Raw genomic sequence first — 21,746 nt, 5'->3', positions numbered from 1 at the left:
TTCTTTCACTTTTACGATTGCATGTTCTGGTCTTTGCAATTTATTTTTATTCTATGGAAAGGAAGGTGTGGATCAGTTTTGGATGAGGTGGAGTTAGATTAGGTAAATCAGTAAACACCTATAATTTTTTTTAAACATTTAAAATCAAGTTGTGAGACAGTAAAAAAAGGTTGGGAATAAATGATCAACACTGCTCTTAAGAAACACTGTTCTTTGATCTGTTTCTGAAAGTAAAATGACTGTAAGAAAAAAATAATATGGTGAATAATGATCATTTAAATATGCAGCATACAGATGCCTGAACAGAAAAGGAAAGAAATGTCTTTAAAACATGGTGCAACACACCATTTGAGAATGTTTAATTATAGAAAACACGAACTTGATGGAAACAAAAAGGAGAACATAATTACAACATGAATACGGAAGCTCTACTGCAGTGTGAACATAGGCAGAAGAACTCAATACGCATTTATGCCATATACAAAGTTAAGCACACCCACACTAGCACTCGTCCATGAAAGTACAGTTTAAAATAATGTACAGAAAAGTACACAAGATACTTGATAGTACACTAGGAAACCATCAGAAGAAGCAAGTGGTAGACACTATTTATATTTAAAGTAGAGACCTGCTGCCAGTTCATTTTAAATTTCTTTTTATTTTTATCTGACCAACCTGAAGAATGTGAGTATGTCACTGTTCAGATGTACTGGTTAAAACATTAGTATTTTAGACAGATATTAAACATTTAAAGGTTTAATCTGAGCTTTGTTTGTGGTATTTATAGATCATATAACCATAGCATGTTAAGCTAACCGAGTGTGCACTATTATTTTTTCAGTGTAGTGCTAACGTGTATGATGGTTTTTAATCTAAAGAGTATACATCATTATTCTAGCATATATGAGGTTTGTGCAATGTTGAGATGGTATGGCTCTCCACAAGGTGGAGCCATATGGTATATAGGTAAATGAAATCTTCCAGTAGTGATGCTTATGTTAACAGAATTTTGATAATCAAACTTTCAAACTAAAACCTTTAAAAAAATTCTCCCAACTGTTACTAAAATTAAAAGTGGTCAGAATGCATACTAAAGCTATGTATGTGTATGTCACTGCATTTCAGAAGGTACCGGTGAAGTCACGTTTGTATTACCTGACCGTTTTGGATACATGCAAGCACTTAAATGTTACTCTTAATATTTAATTTACACCCAGAAGGTAACAATTAAAAGTTGTGTAAAAACAGCTGAGAAAGTGAAGTCAGTTCACTTCCTCCACAGTGGTAAGACACATAAGTTTGACATAGTTGCAATAAGGTTACAGTACAAAGACCACTAAATGTACAATTGACATCACAGGTTGAGATTTTTTCCATTTCCCTGAGCATCAACTCCAAAGAAACCTTAGCCTCCTTAGCCCTGAAGTTAAAGTTAAATCTGCATAAAACAACTTTAGCTTGAAATGTCAGTGTTACACAATCTCTTTCATGCCCTTCTCTCTTTTTCTTTTACTTTTACTCAGACCCAGTCACAGAGATTACTGCAGTAGGATCAAGTGATTCAGAGTTTTTTTCTATACTTGTAACATCACAGTTTTATTTTTAAATAAAATCCTTCTTTATTTGGCTATAACTATCTGAAATTGTAAAAGCAACCCAAAACAAAAACGAGCCTTTTCTTGATGAAAAAAAAATAATGTCTGTTCATTTTAATCATGACTGGTATTTTTTCAATAACTTCAAAAACACTCTTGAATTTCCTTTGTACTCACTTAGATACATTCTGATATGTGCTATCAAATTGTAATGAAAGAAAAAAAAAGCAGAGATAAAGATCATTATGATAAATAAAGGTACTAAGTACTAAAACAGTAGTTAGCTCTGTGTTTTGATTTTCATGCATAACTGTGTTTTCAAATTATTTTGGTAACCACCCAGTTACAGTCTAGTAGAGCATTAAATGTATTCAGAATTTAGTCATGTTTGCAAATGATTTACTGTAATGTACTGTAAAGTTTTCATTATGTGTGTAAACCATAACCCATTAAGAGTCTGTGATATAACTCTACACACCAAAGAGTTTTATAACCACATAACCTCATAAATTTACATCCTTGTTTAATAATGTTTTAAACTATAGACGGATATTTCATTCTGTTCCAATTAAAATCCACAGGTCAAACAGGATAGTTAAACCAGCCCATTTTAGAGATGAAGAGAAACGTAAGTATAAGTAGTAGGTGAGAAACTTGGTGTGATCACACTATACTTCTGAAAGGAAATGTTTTAAACGGTCTTGACAAAGTTACAGAAACACACCACCTCCTTACAGTTGTAGTTCATGCATTTTACATTTTTGTGCAATTTTCAGCTTACTTGCAACTGATTGGAAACATTTTGGCCATGACCACATCAGCCAGAGCTTGCAGCTTCAAGGACGATCGAGGATGTACATATGCATGCATGTGTGTCTTTGTTTTAGTATGTGACGAGTTTTACACACACCAAAGCTAGCTGGCGCTTCCTGAGTGGTAAACACGAGTGACTGACTGTCCCTGTCTGCTTTCCACCACCCTGTGCTATTTTATACTGACACACACACATCGAGAGTTTCAAAGTGTTGATGTCAGAAAACTCGAAGTATCACGTTTATTACCTGTTTTTAAAAAATACATAAAACTCTCAATTGGGAACACAGGTAACAGTAAATACATGCAGGTAACAGCCAAGCTCACTTATGAAGAAATATTTATATAATATTATCCAGAATAATTTTTAAAACTAAAGATGATGAGATTGAAGATAACATGGAACAACATGACTGACATAAACATGTTGAAGACCCACCAAGCTCGGAAAAAACAGCTCTAAAATTCATTATAAGATTTGAATTTTTGAGATATGATAAAACATGTGAAATACATCATAGCACATACCAAAAAAAGCCAAATGTTAACATTTTTTTAAATACAAGAAATAGATGAAAAAGAACTATATTTAACAAGTACATTCTCTTAGATAATCTCACATTTTTTACAGGCCAGAAAGAAAATATCAAACAGTAATTTCCCCAAAAAAATAACGTTCCACCCGAGTTAACGATGAATTTGAATTACACATTTTATTTGTGTTTTTGGTGTTGCCACATCATTTCCTGTTGTCTTGTTGGTCAGTGTGCAGATTAAAAAAGGGAAGTATAAGAGTTAAATTGTCAAGGAAGTCGTTGAAATGAGGAAGCTTCAGAGCTCCACCGCTTTACTGTGTGTCAGTACTTAAAGTAAAGGTTAACCTGCTTCATCTGGAAAACACAACCAGGATACCCGTGAGTGTAAGCTCCCTGGTTTTATGAGATATTGACAGCACTTTTTTTTTTTTTTGTCAGGAGCTGACTGAATTTAAGATGACCTGTTCATGTATTGCTCAGACTGTTGGAAGTTGATATACTGAAGGGCTGAAAAACTCAACTGGGCTCTGAAGTTGAACAGTGGAACTAGTTCACAACAATATCTACAGTAAGTGTAGTCTTTGTGTCTTCTTTCAAAAACGACTATTTAAAATTTACCAGTAAGCTACATTTGACTGTCTCGTTAACGACAATAATTATACTTCCTCTTTTTTTTACTGTCTTATCGAGGCTTACCATTTCTCACTAACTGCTGACTTGTTTTTGATCAGAAAAAAAAATCTGCCCTACAGTGTGAGATCATTTTCATTTGTTCATTTGTCACTTGCTGCTGTGCTTGTTTTGGGAAGTAATAATTATGTTCAATGAATAATACATTTAAAATCATTTAAGTGATTTGGCCATTGTTTTCTTATTTTACCATTCTAATAGGGTTTTTAAAGAAAAGAGAAAAGAATGTTCTGGATCTCGTGTTATCTACAGCGTCAGATTATCAGGAGGCACTTTTAGTATCTTTTTTCAGCTGTGGAAAATAATAAAATACATTTGACCAAAGTGCTTAATTCCACTTCTGAGCCTAAAAAAAACACCAGACATTTCAAATACTCAGCATGATTTCACTGAAACAACTGTCTCAGCTAAAAACTGATCAAGAAATAAAAATAATTGTGTCTAGCATAGCATTTTTCTTTTCTGGCACGTGTCTTTGGGTTCTTTCCAACTGCATAAGCCATTGAATGACACCACAGAGTTTGGGTGTGACACATTAAAGGATGCCCAGTACTGAAATTTGGATTTAAAAAAAAATATCATCAAATTTATCTGTAAACAAAAGTGTTACAGTTAACTATCTGAACTGTCTTGACAGTGACAGCATTTTAGTGTGACGTATTTATGACATGAGATCCGGGACAGCTTTTATACAAAAGTACTCTAACATTAATTCTATTTTTGAGGGAAATTTATTTGTAGTCCTCGTGTTTCGTTAAAGAAAAGGAAAACCCTACTCCATTTAGTAGCTGTTCTACCATATATCTATCTCTACGTGTGAAGTTATGGATGCTAGATTTAATTGTTTTTTCTGCACATTGAAAGCTATTTGTACATTCCTGCTTAGCAAGTAAAATGATTAAAAAGGATCAACTGCTAGTGACTAGCATTTCATTGAAAACAAAAAATACAAAGTACAACTCAATCAAAAATAACATCAAACAGTCTGAAAGGAAGGTAGATTCTCAAGGAGAGCAGAGTTCAAGAGGTCTGTAGTGTGATGACATTGTCAGGAAATACCAGAAGCTGCTTATTTTAGGTCACAAATGTGCAGCTTATTCCCTTTTAAATTTTTATTTTCAATGTTAGACTGTTGTGCATTACAAACAGGAAAGATTTTGTTAACTGTTAAATGGAACAATGGGGTCATAAAAACAAGGTCAGTGCACTGTCTTAATATCTGCAACAGTTAAAAAAATGTCTAAACCTTGTATTTATTTATTTATTCTTTTATTTAATCGGTTAATCTAAGGTTTCATTTTATAATCACTGTGGTCACTTTACTTTAAGAAAAGCTGGAATTGTCTTGCTGAAACTAATCATGTGCACAGTGATCTGAAAAAAAGGCCTACCAATGATGGTCAGGTTTTTAAGGTCACCATCCTTGCAACTTTTCAGCTGAGTTTTAGTTTTCATTATGTGTACATTAATGGTTGTTGAATTTGAAATGGTTCTGTCTAACCAGCAAAAAAATGTCATACTTTCAGTTGCAGTCTGCATTCAGCATTAAAATAGATTCATATTTCTCTCAAAGAAGGAAGTGGTTTGTCAAAGTTATTTTCTTCCCAAAGTTGATCTATCGCTTGTTGGTGTCCAGGATATACTTTGGTATCTTTAAAATGTTAGTAAAGGCAAATGAATCCTTATATTTTGGTGACTTGGTCAGGTTAGTTCCACATAAGAACCTAAAAACACAGTAAAGACAATAATAGGTGAAAAAGTCAGGAACCTGTCTATGTGGTGTCTTTATGGCTAAAACATGGCCAAAACCTTTGACAGCTCAGACTTATTTCTGACCTTTGTGAGTTCAAAAAGCAATGCTGCTGAAACCCAATGATAACTTGCTTTGTGTGCTTTAGTTTACATTGCAAAGCAGGTAGTCAGCTCTACACGAAAAAAAAAAAGTATCCAAATTTTATAAACACTATCACGTCATGTCTTCTGGGAACTTAAAGTGAGCTTGAGCCATTTAAATATTGTGCTTCAAAAGGTTAAAGTTATTGTTTTTTCAGATTTTGGTTTTCATGCAAAAGAGCAGCTGTGCTGTGCAAATTTAGACAGAGTTAAAAATAACACAAAACAAAAAATTCCCCGGAAACAAAAATACTGCTGTGTTTAAACCGGCAGAAACTAATCACCATTTTTGCATTATGAAAGACTCAAAACACAAAATGGAATACACATTTGCAAACTAAGAAAATCATCACACATGTTGACTTTTCAGTCACCATATGCTGGGATTGTTTATTGTTTGTGATTCGATTGTGGGATTCAGTGCTAAATGATTTATCATGTCATGCAATTCTACTTGAAATCTGTCTCATTTCCTATTTGTTTCCAATTTTTGTTTTTAGGTGAATTTCATCCTAGTGGAAGAAGTTTGTGAAGGGACTTCCTTAAAGGGAGCCACTCACCAAAAGCCAGTATGGCTGACAATGTAAATTCATTGCCATTCTTTTATGGCAATATTACCAGGGAAGAGGCAGAGGACTACCTGCGGCAGACAGGCCTAAGCAATGGCCTGTACCTCCTACGCCAAAGCCGAAACTATCTTGGAGGCTTTGCACTGTCCGTGTCAAATGCAGGCCGTTGTTACCACTACACAATTGAAAGACAGCCCAATGACATGTATGCTATTGCTGGTGGTAAGAGCTACAGAAGTCCCGTTGATGTGATCGACTACCATTCCCAAGAACCAGACGGTCTTGTGTGTCTGCTGAAGAAGCCTTGTAACAGGCCCAAGAACATGCAGCCGAAAGTTGGGCCGTTTGAGGACCTGAAGGAAAAACTCATACGGGAGTATGTAAAGCAGACCTGGAACCTGCAGGTAAGTTTCAGCTCTATTATATAATATAAGAAAACCATATTTGAAATGAGAAGTCAGAACTTTATGGAATACCATAGCAAACTAAATGATGGTTTTTTGCAGTTTGGGCTTTATTTACATTTATGATAAAAGTCACCAACATAATTGTTGAGATGTTAAAAGTGTATTTTACATTTTACACACATTAAATTTTGTTAATAAACCCTAGGCCTAGAAAAAGCATATAATTGCAGGAAGTAAAGAAGGTCAGAGGAAAGTCACTTTGGTCTGTCTCCAATTTTGGTAATAATGTTACTTTGACTTCTTTTAAATAATGCTACTGTGTTACCATATCTTGATCAAAAGGCTACCTTTAAAAATTGTCCTCATTAGTAGACCAGACCAGATAAGACCATCATGGACTCCCAGTAATGTTGAAGGGAATCAACAAAATTTCCATTTAAGCATTGCTCACTTCAGGAGGCCCAAATAGCAACTGATAGCTCAGGTTGTGTTGATGTTCTAGTATCTCCACCACAACAATAGTGGTATCCAATCTGTCTCTTCCATACTGAAAATTCAATAATGATGGATTGGATTTATATAGCGCTTTTCAAGGCACCCAAAGCGCTTTACAATGCCACTATTCATTCACTCTCGCATTCACACACTGGTGGAGGCAGCGATGGTTGTAGCCACAGCTGCCCTGGGGCAGACTGACAGAAGCGAGGCTGCCATATCGCACCATCGGCCCCTCTGGCCAACACCAGTAGGTAAAGTGTCTTGCCCAAGGACACAACGACCAGGACAGAGAGCCCAAGAATCAAACCGGCGACCTTCCGGTTACAGATACGCTTCCCAACCCCCTGAGCCATGGTCGCCCAGATAAATGGCTATCTCAACTATTCCTCAGACTCTGCTGCTTGTGCGTCACTTCTTGTTCTCAATTGCACTTGGATGTATGTACAAAACCACTTCTTAGACAGGCGCAATATGTAAGTCAGCCATTATACCTGGATAAATCTAGAGTTAAAGTGAGTTTTACGAGTGTGCCCTGGGTGGACGTAGGCAGCATTAATCTAGCTTTATATTACAAGTGCAGCTAAGTGTGTTGCCTGTTTGCAGGGTGCAGCTTTGGAGCAGGCCATCATCAGCCAGCGACCTCAGCTGGAGAAGCTCATCGCTACCACTGCTCATGAAAGAATGCCCTGGTTTCATGGAACAATAACACGAGAAGACTCTGAGCCCAGGCTTCAATGTGGCCCGCGTGCAAATGGAAAGTTTCTGTAAGTATTATATTAATTCTCTTTTTATTAAATTATTTGCTGTGTTTGCAGGCAGTAGTATAAAATCCTATAAAAAGCCAGAAGAATAATATCATTCCTCTCATGGTAAAATTTTACACTGCACCTTTTGGTTCTGGTCTGAAAAATAATTGTCTTTTCATGTTTCATGTTCATGATCAATAAATTTTAGAAAACCAGTTAAAACATAGTTTTAAAGAACTGCTTGCGGTTACTACATGGATTGAATTTGAGTTCTATCTGACAGGGTAGAAAAATCTAACTGAAGAGCATTTAGAGTTATGGCTTGGAAGAAAACCTCTTTATGGACTTTACGATTCCATATTTATATTCATAATTTTTCTATTCAATAAAATGAATCACTTGTACAAGTTTAGCTGGGAAACCTGCCACTGATAGTGTGTGCAAATAGTGTGCATTGAATTGACACAGCTGAAGAGACCTTAACCATGATGGAAGACAAAATATTAAAACATCTGTCTGACTCTGGACTAATTGCTTTTAAAATGGCTTTTTTTTGTATTTTTCATACAGTGATTCTCGTGCTGAACTTCTACATTCTTGCCCGTGACAAAATGGCCCTCATGGCACTAGAAAAGACCTTGAAAAATGTAACGAGGTGTTGTTTTACAAACAAATGACATTGGTTTAATGTGGTTTTAATATTTCAGTTCCTCTTAGCTTCACTTTGTAAGAAGTTAGCTGGTAAAAGAATATTATTCAACTACATTTGCATTTTAAAAATATTTTAGTTTAACGTTCACTATGTTCATTGTGTTCATAGCATTCCTAACTGCTAAATAGAGTAAAAAAAACATTACCACATTGGTAGAAATGTGACAAAACCTATAAGTGGTTCATGCACAGTAAATTGTTTTGTTATTTAATATTAATGTATTAATTCATTCAGAAAAGGATGCTTTTGGGTTTTTTGTTTGTTTGTTTGTTTGTTTGTTTGTTTTAACCCTGTAAAACAGTGAAATCAGACTCAAACGTTCAGCTGTTTCAATGACAGTAGAAGTCTTATTCAGATTCATTGTCTTACTTCATATTGCTGAGGTCTGGCCAAAACAGTAAATTAATTCATTATACACACAACACTGCAACATCACCTGGAATTGGACTGAGTCAGTTATTTATTTCACTGTTTTAAAGACAACATCAACAGAGTCTTTTCATTTATTTTCAAGAAAGCCATACAATATTCTGTAACCCAAATCCTCTCAGAACTTGACATTTTAATAACCTCATGAGGTTTGCATTTGGTTTGCCTTTACTTTACCTAACTTAACTATATGTTTATTTCAGAGGAGACAAATGAAAGACTATGGTGAGCAGCAAAAGTAAAGTAAAATAGTAATATTATCTGCAGCTTTACAAAATTAGTGAGCAAAAGAATACAGTCTCAGACAACTTACAACATCCAAATACTGAAGAAACACAAGAACAAGCAGGGCAAGTACAGGACTGAAACTAGAACTCCTAAGATTGTGCAGTGTCATCCTTTTTTGTTGCATTTTCTGAGTGTTATCTCAAGAGCTGTGAACTCAAGATCAGTGAAGTGAGAAAAGAAAAAGCAAAGAAATTATTAAAGTTGAGGGTAGCTTTTTTCCCTCCAGGAGCTTCTGCCTTTCAGAGATAGCAAATGATTAAACTCTCACAATGACACGAAACTCAGTTCAGTTATGTGTCTGAGAAATAGGTTGGGCAATGAAAATATTTAGAAATTTCCTTTCCCCTGGGGCAGAACTCTTGAGTATTTCCTATTGAGTAGTTCTCTTATGTAACTTTTATTCTCAAAAAGGTGGAGAATAGATGAAGACTGAAAGATACATATTATGTCAATTTGTTCGTTGTTAAAGTATTTTTTAAATATGATTTTCTAATATGATTTTGTAATGTAATTAATACTGGTTCTGCAAATGAAAAGAGTGGTTGTAAGCTGATTGTTACTAACACACACACACACACACACACACACACACACACACACACACACACACACACACACACACACACACACACACACTACCAACAACGATTGTTCAATTTGATCTTGAACAGATGTTTGCAATAATTAATTTACTATATTGTTTTATGCTCTAAACATTAACAATAGTGACTTATTGCGATTCAGACCATGTCAACAGCAGACCCCAAGCAGAACAATGCTGTGTTCCCTCTACACAGCAAGATTTTAGAATTCTAGGTTACAAGTATAAAGTAACTGTGTGAGTAGTGAAATACATCAAATTCTACAAATGCAAGCAGTCTAAACAAACACAGCTATGTTAGCACTGTATTGCTTCCATTCCATCTTATTACATTTCATTTGTCAAATGCATAAAATGTCTTTTTGCTTTGAAACCACTGAATAAAGTTTGTAAAGTATTTATAGAACCTCAAGCTTCAGTTGAACGGCTGTGGTCTCGCTTGAAGAAAGAGAGGAACATACACATGCACACACACATACACACACATACAGACACAGAGAGACACAAACACACAAACACACTGTGGTTTCCGCTCTGGCAGTTTGCAAAGGACTTCCTGAAGTAGCCAAACAAGAGGGAGACTAACAGCAGGGCAAAATGTAACTGTTCTGTCCCTTCTCTCATGTAACATCTAGCAGGAAACTTACTTTCCACTGAAACACATCATCATGTTATGCTTATGTCTCTAAATTTTATTGAAATTTTGTTAAGAGTGAATCACATACTGCACACATAGCATTCTGGAGCACAGTTATTGATAATAGCACACAGGCTATTAGTTTTACTTCCTGTTTAGTTCTCCTTACTTCTTATTTACTGTAATGTCTCCGTGTGATGAGGTTTTTTTTAAAAATGCTAGTCCATGAAAAAAGTTGCACTTAGCCACAACTTATCACATCTGACACAGTATGTGGTAATAGGCGGGGTAACATGATTTCTCAATTGAAAATTCAGACTAATATTTGGTTTCATTGTGCTTAGTGAGCCATCGTAGATAAATAAAAAGCAATACAGACGCAGCAGTGGAAAATATTCATAATTTTCTGAATTAAAGTTGTAAATTTGCAAAATAAATAAATGAAAACAAACAGAAAAATATACAAATTCATGAGTTCATTCATGAGCACTAGGATTTTAGGCCAATTCAGTTTAGTATTATTGGTATAGCCTCAAATCACAACAGTTGCCTCAAGGTGCTTTCTATTATAAGGTAAAGACTCTACAATAAGTAGGATTTTTTTTACATTTATAGACATTTTTTCTTGTGACCTTGAAGTATTGTGCGTGAATAATGTTAATACATCTTGAAACTGTAAAAAAAGATATTCATTGCTTTTGCGTTCCATAATAGCTATCAGATGAGTTGAAAAACCACCTAATCACTGATTCACAGTTTGCAGTCAGATGTGAACATTTTTGTAGTTATTTAATGGTATATATGTATATAATGAACTACAGAAACAAAAACCGTTTCAAACGATTCTCCCTTTTTTTTCTGTGTGAAGGATTCGGCAGAGAGATGCGAATGGATCCTATGCTCTGTGTTTACTGCATGAAGGACAAGTCATGCATTATCGTATTGACAAGGACTCGGCTGGCAAGCTCTCCATTCCAGAGGGCAAGAAATTTGACACCTTGTGGCAGGTAATCCCAGTGTGCTTTATATTTATGGGCTACTTAGAACATTTCAACAATCTTAATCTGTTTGAAATTGTATGATGTATTACAAGGTGAGGTGGTAAAACTTATGTGTGTACTCTGCCTACACCTCTGTTTAAACACAGCTGGTGGAGCACTACTCATACAAACCAGATGGTCTTTTGCGAGTACTAACAGAGCCCTGTCCAAGGCCTGATGGAGATATTGGTGAGAAACACAAACACAACTAATCGAAATGTGTTTACAGCAAGACTTTCATTGAAAGCAAATTTCACTGCATGTTAACTAATATCTAATAATCGAAACTATAACACTGTATACACAGCTGATTAACATTTGTCTTATTCCATGTTCACAGGGCTGATAGGACGGCCTTTTCTTCCACCGGGCCATCCTAGACTTGGTTCTGCCATTGTAAGTTCCATCTATGTGCATTAATACATTCAACTGAAACAGAAATGCTGGTTAAATTGGCCTCAGCAGTCAGCCTGTATGGGTTACCATTAACCATTACGACACGGGTTGTTTTTTATTATTAGAATGATATGGCTTCTTCAGGAAGCCCTGTATGGTAAAACAAACATAGAAATGTTTCTTGTAATGTGTAGATGAATGTGTGTGTCAGACGACTTCACACATCCTCGTTTGGAGCTATTTTTCCCATTAATCTTTTTCCTATTGTAATAATTTCATGCATGATTTTAATATTACCATTAATGATAACCTCTCTGACATTTTGATTTTTAGCAAAGTGCGACAGATGGATTTTTCACCATCATCAGTAAAGTTCCCGGCATAAAAAAGGTGCATTACACACATCCTGTTTCCTCAGTCATAGTTGCTCACAGCAGTGTGTAACCTCCACCTTCCTTCTACCTCTGCACTTCTTCACTAATGGAATGTGGATTTCTATTTACTAACTCTTTCTTGCAATATTAGTCCTTTGAATTATGTCCTTTCTAATCCCTCTGATAGATCTCACATCCAAGTAAATAATGGATGTCAGTGCACACAAGCTTATTGAATTGGTGTGACATCTTAGTTGGTGTATTTGTAATTATGTTTTAACACCATCCAGAGGTTACCCAGTGCAATTACATTATAGAACCACAAGCAGCCATTTGGTAGCTTTCTATATGTGCTTGTGATAATATTGTCCACATGTAATGTTCCATCCTTTAAAATCCCTCTGCCATTTTTTCTTTTGTTTTGTTTTCTTTTTTATTCTTGTTTTTGCCTGGCTTTGTTACAGTTAAGTTTTGGATCAGATGTCTTTTTTTCTTCCCTTTTTGAATCCTGCAGTTTTATCTTGTACAGTCTTCTTCCTAATTTTTTCTGAGATTTTATGCTTGAGATGTTTGAGAGTCAAAATACCCCCTGACTGTAAACTTGTCTTAAACCCCTTCTTTGAAATCATGTGTTCACTTATTGCAGGTTACTTTCAGCAGTAAGTGCTATTTAGCTATACTTCATGCATTCTCATAATGAATGTTCTTTAACACTGTCTCCTCTGATGATAACAGAACCGACCATCTCGTCCCAGGCCTCCAGATAACTCCAATCCTTATGAAACTAGGATACCCGGTAAAGGTAAAGGTAAGACTGCCTTTGTCAAACCCTATATTGATGTACTGTTGTTCAATTGCTAACTTGCTTGTGCATGTTCCATACTGTGTAAATATTATTTAGCATAGATTCTATGTCATGTTGGGTGTAATCTGGATTGCAGAGAAAATGTACGCTATGCCTTCTGATGATACTGCCTAAAGGAAGCATGTATAATGTAAAAGGAATTAATCTTAGCATGAAACCCTGTGGAACTCCATAAATAACCTCAGTGTGTGAAGAGGACTCTTCATTTACATGAACAAATTGGAGTCTATTAGAAATATATGATACAAACCACTGCAGCATAGTACGTGTAATACCTACAGCGTGCTCTAATCGCTGTAATAGAATATTATGGTTAACAGAATCGAACGCTGCACTGAGGTCTAGCAGGACAAGCACAGAGATGAGTCCACTGTCAGAGGCCACAAGAAGATCATTTGTAACCTTCACTAAATCTGTTTCTGTGCTGTGATGAGCTCTGAAACCTGACTGAAACTCTTCAAATAAACTTTCCCTTTGCAGATGATCTGTTAGCTGTTTGATAACAACTCTCTCAAGAATTTATTTGTGATGAAAGGAAGGTTAGAGATTGGCCTATAATTAGCTAAGAGAGTTGGGTAAAAACTGTTACTATTTTAAGTAAAGGTTTAACTACTACCAGCTTGAAGGCCTGTGGTACATAGCCCATTATTAGAGATAGGTTGATCATATTTAAGATTGAAGCGTTAATTAATGGCAGGACTTCTTTGAGCAGTCTTGTAGGAATGGGGTCTAAAAGACATGTTGATGGTTTGGAGGAAGTAATTACGGAAGTTAACTCAGAAAGATCAATTGGAGAAAAAGACTCTAAATGAATACCAATGGTACTGAAAGTAACTGTAGATAATATTATGTCTGTGAGATGGTTACACGCAATATTTCTCTAATGGTGACAATTTTATTTGTAAAGAAATTCATCAAGTCATTAAGGTTAAACGAATGGTTGGCTCAAAACAAACTTGTTTTCAGCCTGTGCTTAAGAGAAACCTAAGGTTGTCCTTATTTTCTTCAACCAGCGATGAATAGTAAGATATTCCAGCTTTGTGAGGGCTTATTTTTAAATAAAGCAGCAAACAATTTTTCCAGACTACGTAATTATTTTAATATCTCTAGCTTACTAGTTATTGGTTTTAAAGGTGTGTATTGAGAATTATACCAGGGGATCAAGTATTTCAGACTCCCTGGTATATTTGAGGGGGGTTTTTCTGGGGAGCTACAGTATCCAGAGTTGTATATCATGAAGATGTAAAGAAATGAAAAAGATAACTGACCTCTGTGTGAGTACCGTTCACGTAGCTGCTCTGTGTAACAAAAGCATACAACAAACGGGACAAAACACAAGCAGACAAAAGATAATCACATGCAATATTGGCATATGAATCTATAGAGAGTGAAAGGAAAGTACTTAGTGCTGTCAGCAGACTAGACCTAACCAAGAGAGCATCCAGGTCACCTGATCCAGACCAAAAAAGGAAAGCCTCTCACTACGACTCCATATCAATGAGACAAGACAAGGGATACTTTTAATTTTTGTTTGTTTAACAAAAACCAAGACTATTCCTTTACCCTGAAAATGTAACTCGAGATGACCAGTCTTCAAGGAAAATTAGGATGAACTTTAACTTGAATCTGTCAGAAATGACAGATTTTTTGGATTACAGTAATCGGATTTAAAAAATGCATTTCTTTTCACTTTCAAATGAGTGATGCTAAAGGTACAGTACTCCTTCAATATTTTTTCCAGTACAATGTTTTTCAAAAATAAGTAAAATCAGTTTTATGCTTTCATATAGGGGACATACTACACTGTTAGAGAAAACATCTTAAAAAAACAGTAATATTCCGGCAGCTGGGGCGCCAAAATAATACCGTAAATTAACAGAAGATAACTTACTCATAAAAATACGGTTATTTCCATTAATGAAAATACAATTTGTTGCCCTAATTTTACATGGGATTTTACCTTTTTCAAGTGCTTTGAAACATTAAATTTGGAACAATTTAATGAAATTACCTATAAACAAGGTCAATTAATGTGGCAATATGAATAATAATATTTAAATATACAGAAATATACACTTAACAGTTGGTTTAAATAATAATGGACTGCATTCATATTGCGCTTTTTGAGACCCTCAAAGTGCTTTACAATTCTACTTTATAATTCCCCTCTGGCCATCACCAGTGAGTGGTAGGTGAAGTGTCTTGCCCAAGGGCACAACGACCAAGAGTGTCCGAGCCGGAGCTCGAACCGGCAACCTTCTGATTATAAGGCGAACTGCCAACTCTTGAGCCACGATCGCCCTAAATAGCAATGATAATAATAATTATTTGATGTAAAAAAAAGTTTATAAGAATCATTTTATATATTTTTCCATAGCATTACATTTGAATTTAACAGTTCAATCTTTCAAATAACGGACAAATATTTGTGAAATTATGATACATTTGTGAATGTATTTTAACAATCTAAATATGCATATGTACAGACAAATACATTTAAAAAACAAGAAAATTGTGTTTTATGACATTACAGTGATTTTACGTTAATTTACACTTGAAATGTGAAATCACAGTCTATTGATGTAAATTTAATGATATTCTAGAAGAACAGTACAAACTGTCGGTGCTGTGCTTTTTGGAAATCGAATTTCCCAGAGGAACCCACCCGAGGGATTAATAAAGTTCTATCTTATCTTATCTTATCTAACTGTAAAATACACAGTAAAATCCTTTTATATTAGGATTTTCTTTTACAGTGTAGACAGATAGATTATGATAAATCTGAATAGGGAAAATCTACCTGAATAACGAGCTATTATTTTGGCTAGAGAACATTCTAAACTTGTAAAATCCAAATTCACATGTTTTCATTTAATATTTCACTGCTTCCTAATTTTGACATGTTGAATTCTTCATCAGAGGCCATGCCAATGGACACAGAGGTATATGAGAGTCCTTATGCGGATCCAGATGAACTGCGGAGTTCTACAGTGGATCGCTCACATCTTTTCTTGGAGGATGGAGAACTGGGCTCTGGGAATTTTGGTACCGTCATGAAAGGCACCTACAAGATGAGAAAGTATGCTACATTAAATCATATTACTACATGCAAACATTGCACCACAATGCTTTGTTAAATGATCAGACTTACAAATTTAAAATATTCTCCCTATCATAAATGATATTTATGATTTGCTGACTGCAGCAGGCAAACTCACTGTCAGTGATTCACTGATATAACCCAAAAAATAAAACATGAGTTCAGCACATCTTGTTTCATTGTTTTCCCAAAGAAATATTCAATCGGTTATTCAAATTCCAAAAACACACAGCTCATATCATACAAATCAAAACCAAGCAAAGCAAAGCAGGACACAAATATCACAGTCTTGGTCCTGGTTTACCTTATTGACAGTTGTGTCTATTGATATCCGTACCACTATGTTGTTTTGCTGATGATGAATGTTGACTGTGGATGAGTCAAAATGTCTGAAAAATGCATTTCTGTTGTAGTAACATATTAATACTTACACTAATCCATGTTGCATATCAGGACAGAGAAGACAGTTGCAGTTAAAGTCTTGAAGAATGATGATAATAACCAGTCAGTACGTGACGAAATGCTGCGGGAAGCCAATGTAATGCAGCAGCTGGACAATCCGTATATTGTCCGGATGATTGGTATCTGTGAAGCAGAGAACCTCATGCTAGTTATGGAGCTGGCTGAGCTGGGACCCCTCCACAAGTTCCTGCAGAAAAATAAGTATGTACTGCGACTTGGCCTTGCTCTTTCTTCAATTTGGTTTGTTTGAACATTGTTTTTTTTTCTTCACATTAATGCAAGTACATTATGATAGAGTCTGAATTTTTATTTATAAAGGTACTGTTTTGTGGTAAGTTACTTGAGTTATTCTACAAGTAACTCAAGTAACTTGTAGAATAACAAGTTATTCTACAAGTATCTACATTAGCTGCAAAAGAGCACTACACAGTAGCAATTAGAGCTTGCAATATTCACATCAGCTAAGATATGTGCAAATGTCTGTTGAGAAACACATCCTATCCAACGCCGTACTTCTCCATTCTCTGTTTCAGTGTTCTCTGAAACACCTACACATCCCATTTCACTCTTAATCAAAACTCTAGTATTGTGGTCAATATTGTAATCTGCTAGTTTAGGAGATTGAAGTGACAAATCACTTTTTTCTAAATGTGAAGTTATTTATATGTTTTAGTTTCAAAATAACAGTATATAAAAAAATCAAAGATTTCAAAATACAGTTCTCATATTGTGTGAGGTTTATGGTGGCTTTTAGAGTTAAAGTAACAACAACTCATCTCCAGGCAAACGGCCATAAAGAATATCACAGAGCTGGTCCATCAGGTGTCTATGGGGATGAAGTACCTGGAGGAGCATAACTTTGTCCACAGGGACCTTGCTGCAAGGAATGTACTGCTGGTCACACAGCACTATGCCAAGATCAGTGACTTTGGCCTCTCTAAAGCTGTTGCTGAGGATCAAAACTACTACAAGGTAACATATGGTATAGGATGACACGTCATCTGTCCTTATACTCTCAAAAAGCCTTGATGGTCCATCTCTATGAATGTCTTAGATTTTTCCCAAAAAGTTGATTCTGTTCGTGAGGACGTAGCGTTTTCAGTGAGAGAAACGTTTTGTCTAAAGAAGTCACTTTGATGACTGACAAAATATTTCTCCCACTGAAAAAACTGTCCTCATGAACAGAATCCCACAAACTTTTTGGGATTTCCTTATCTTCATGATTGAGCATGCATCAACACTCTTAGATTTTTGTTTAAAAGTAAGTCACTCTCAATGAAAGTGTTACTGTAAAGCAGGGGTAGGCAACTCCTGGCCTCAAGGACTGTCCTGCAGGTTTTAGATGTGTCCTTGATCCAACACAGCTGATTCAAATTGCTAAATGACCTCCTCAACATGTCTTGAAGTTCTCCAGAGGCCTGGTAATGAACTAATCATTTGATTCAGGTGTGCTGACCCAGAGTGGGATCTAAAACCTGCAGGACACCGGCACTCGAGGCCTGGATTTGCCCATCCCTGCTGTTAAGCATTAAAATAACTGTAACACTAACACCAGTCAATCTGCCTTACTTGTATCTGTTATCATATTGTGAACACTACTGCCAGGAACCAGTCCTAATCATTGTGTTATTTGAAGCTGCAAAATGACCAGTGTGGCATGAAATTAAAACTAGTTATGTTTGCGTGTCTCTCCCTTTAGGCAAAAGGTCATGGGAAGTGGCCAGTGAAATGGTACGCGCCTGAATGTATAAACTACTTCAAGTTCTCATCCAAAAGTGATGTGTGGAGCTTTGGGGTGCTCATGTGGGAGGCTTACTCCTATGGCCAAAAACCATACAAGGTATTATTATTATTGAATATAAGGAGTTATGGTGACACATGTAACCTCACTCACTCACACATTGTGTTTTTGTTTGAATATTAGTTTAATATTCAAACAGCTGTTGCAGCCTTTATTTTGTTAATTTTTATTCTTTATAGTTGCTGTCTTATGTAAACTAAATGACTACAAAACAAATGTTTCAGATTTGTTTAGTTGTAATTTATAGAATAATTTTGTAATGTGTACTCACTGTCTACCTATGAAATCTTGACCTATGAATTGCATGTATCATAATGATCTTGGCACGGTGGTTAGCACTGTTGCCGCACAGCAAGAAGGTCCTGAGTTCAATTCCAACATCAGGCCGGGGTCTTTCTGTGTGGAGTTTGCATGTTCTCCCCATGTTTGTGTGGGTTCCCTCCGGGTACTCCGGCTTCCTCCCACCGTCCAAAGACATGCAGCTTGTGGGGATAGGTTAATTGGATAATCCAAATTGCCACTAGGTGTGAATGAATGTGAGTGTGAATGGTTGTCTGTCCCTGTGTGTTGGCCCTGCGACAGACTGGCGACCTGTCCAGGGTGTACCCCGCCTCTCGCCCTATGACAGCTGGGATAGGCTCCAGCGCCCCCCGCGACCCTGAAAAGGATAAGCGAATGGATAGATGGATAATAATCTTAGTGTGTGACTTTAGAATTATGTACTAACCTTCTTATTGCTATTAAAAAATAATGGTTGCAACACAAAAATTATGACTTTGATAATCTCTATGCCTTTACATTTTAATTTATTTGATGGCGTCTTATTTGTTCTGAATTTTTAACTCCTTACAGGGAATGAAAGGAAATGATGTCCTGCAGATGATTGAAAGTGGTAAGCGTATGGACTCCCCAGAGAAGTGTCCACTGGAGATGTATGAGCTCATGAAGACCTGCTGGACATATAAGTAAGTAACATGTTCATCATAAGGCATTAGCTGAACAAACAGCAAACCGGTTTATGTTTTATGGACATCTTTTGTGATTATTGCATGTTATTTTCATGTCTTCCAGGGCAAATGAGAGGCCTGGATTTAATGTTGTTGAGCCAAGACTACGAGATTATTACTACGACATTGCACAGTGATTGCTCACTTGAATGTTATGAGACTATGCAAACTAGTGGCTGATGATGAAAATGAGCTTTTACACATATTGGTTCAGAGATTGTTATGGATAATAAATGCTGTAAAATATAGACTTTAACTGGAATATATTCTCTTTTAATATAAACTCTGATTATGCAAATATAATTCCTATTACATTTATTTGTTCTTGAATGTAAGCCATATGAAAATGATAATAAACTGTTACAAGTCTATCTTATTTCACGGCAATCACTGATGTTATACCTAAAAACTACATAACTTACTGTTTTCCTATAAGCTTCCTAATATCAACATACAATCCGACCTTGTGTAAGCATCTTCAGCACTCTGAGTTTCTGTACTTGCATAAACAATTCTAAGATGAATAAATTACATTCATATGCCTTCAAATTATTTTATATATATACATTGTCAAAGTCAGTGACCAAGTGGTTGGTTGACATATAAAACATTAGAGTAACTCAAAATCTGACGAAGGATTTGCTGCTATTTTGCGCTTTTGGTTACCTCAGCTAAGAGCAATAAAGTAGAACAATTCAAATGGATTGTTGAGCCACTTCCTGAACAGAAAAACATCGGCAAATAAATGACTAGAGCTAGAGCTTCATAAATGCATTACAAATCTTTTTCAAAAGTAAACCTATCTATTTAGGTACGAGAATCTTAAGCCTCTATACCTGGTACAGATGATTGTAGCAAACCAGAACAAATTACTCTAAAGAACTGGTGGAAATGAAACATGGCAGCAACACATCACACAACCCTAGGATTCTGATTAAAACAAGATGTTAACAAAGGTATCAACAACTCTCTCTGTGCCACAGAGATTGGAAGTGAAGAAAGATGATGAAGCAACTACAATGCCATCTTATGATGTGATATTTGTTTTTTTCTTGGTTACAAGTACAGTTTTTGGTAGTAAAGTTATATGTAAATCTGTAACAGTTCAAAAAGAAAAAGACATGGCATCAGATTCAAATCTGGAAGTTACTGAGGCCTTTTTAATCAGAGAATTAGAGCATTGCGAACACAAATGACACCAATAAAAGCCAACAGAGGGAGATGGTTAACAGAGGATTGGAATGCTAAGAATGTCTGCTTATATTACCTACAGATACATACTGTAATGTGAAAGACAGACTATCTGCTCTCTATCTATATCAAATGTTTAAACTGAGAAACGCTAGGTCAAGGACATGTTTATCTTTAGCTCCACCTCCTCTTGATCTATAAATATGAGTGAACTGAGGAGACCAGTTGCTGGAATATTGGCAGAGGAATATTGTTCTGATATAGGATTCTAGCTGCTCAACAATCCCAGTTCTTCCATTTTTGTATCATGATACACCAGATGTTTTCCAACTGGTGAAAGGTCTGGACTGCAGGTGGGCAAGCTGGGTACCCAGGCTCTTCTACTATGAAGTCAAGCTGTTGTTATAGATGCAGTATGCAGTTTATCATTTACTTGTTGAATTATGCAGTGCCTTAAGTATATGACCATAGCTTTACAAAATCACATCTGGCAAGGTTCAAGGTAAATAATCTTCCCGTAAACAACAAAGATGACTGTTTTCAGATGGTCAGACAAGGTAGATGAGTAAGCAACCACACTTTATTGTGTACCATGTTGTAATCCACTGAGCTCCTGAGAGTGACTTATTCTTACACAGGAGTTTGTGGAAGCAGTCTGCATGCCTAGGTGTTTGATTTTACAAAGGCAACCAGGCTAAGGGAGGGGCAGCTATCTACCACAGCCAGTTAGTGACTTGACAAATCACTTCAACCTGGAGACTACATTAAAGAGGATGCACAATACTGCCATCTTGTTTCCAGAGTTGGCTATTGTCGCTGAAAGCTGCATTTATTTTACGTTTCATCTCATAGCTCTGGCATCTCTGCCTCTGAGGGCTTGCTGTCGGTCTCCTGTTAACAATAACTGGAGCTAGGCAAGCTGAGAGATCAGCAGCTTGTTTTTGGTGGTTTGCGCATCCACATTGTGGATAACCCTCTGGTGTTTTATGGTAGACTGATGGGAAAAGAGAGTGCCAGGCAAGCTGCTGCTGGTTTCCTTTCACTGTTCTGTCATCAGTTACTAGCAGTGTGGAAACACAGTAGCAACTCAACAAGT

At 36.1% G+C, this 21,746-nt stretch overlaps 1 protein-coding gene across 5 annotated transcripts; it reads left to right on the top strand.

The window, feature by feature from the left end:
- The first annotated feature begins 1,538 nt into the window (after positions 1–1,538).
- syk (spleen tyrosine kinase) lies at positions 1,539–21,024 on the top strand. 5 transcript variants are annotated; one of them, XM_014335737.2, is made up of 15 exons: positions 1,539–2,223; positions 3,383–3,512; positions 6,028–6,500; positions 7,605–7,765; positions 11,283–11,421; positions 11,562–11,643; positions 11,795–11,850; positions 12,184–12,240; positions 12,960–13,032; positions 16,009–16,168; positions 16,643–16,852; positions 17,434–17,623; positions 18,351–18,491; positions 19,305–19,417; positions 19,524–21,024. In XM_014335737.2, exons 3-15 carry the CDS (start codon positions 6,099–6,101, stop codon positions 19,594–19,596), a joined length of 1,857 nt encoding a protein of 618 aa, XP_014191223.1. In that variant the 5' UTR covers positions 1,539–2,223; positions 3,383–3,512; positions 6,028–6,098; the 3' UTR covers positions 19,597–21,024. The 5 variants fall into 5 exon arrangements, with proteins under 5 accessions (XP_014191223.1, XP_042079472.1, XP_042079471.1 ...); XM_042223538.1 differs by lacking the exon at positions 1,539–2,223 and adding an exon at positions 2,278–3,322 and having other exon boundaries at positions 3,425–3,512; XM_042223537.1 differs by lacking the exon at positions 1,539–2,223 and adding an exon at positions 2,278–3,328 and having other exon boundaries at positions 3,425–3,512.
- Positions 21,025–21,746: the final 722 nt, after the last annotated feature.

Source organism: Haplochromis burtoni, unplaced genomic scaffold (genome assembly GCF_018398535.1).
Source record: "Haplochromis burtoni strain Fernald_Lab_line unplaced genomic scaffold, NCSU_Asbu1 Contig_113, whole genome shotgun sequence".
Lineage (NCBI taxonomy): Eukaryota > Metazoa > Chordata > Actinopteri > Cichliformes > Cichlidae > Haplochromis > Haplochromis burtoni.
Note: the sequence above shows the minus strand (reverse complement) of the source record. Positions and strands in the feature narration are given on the sequence as shown.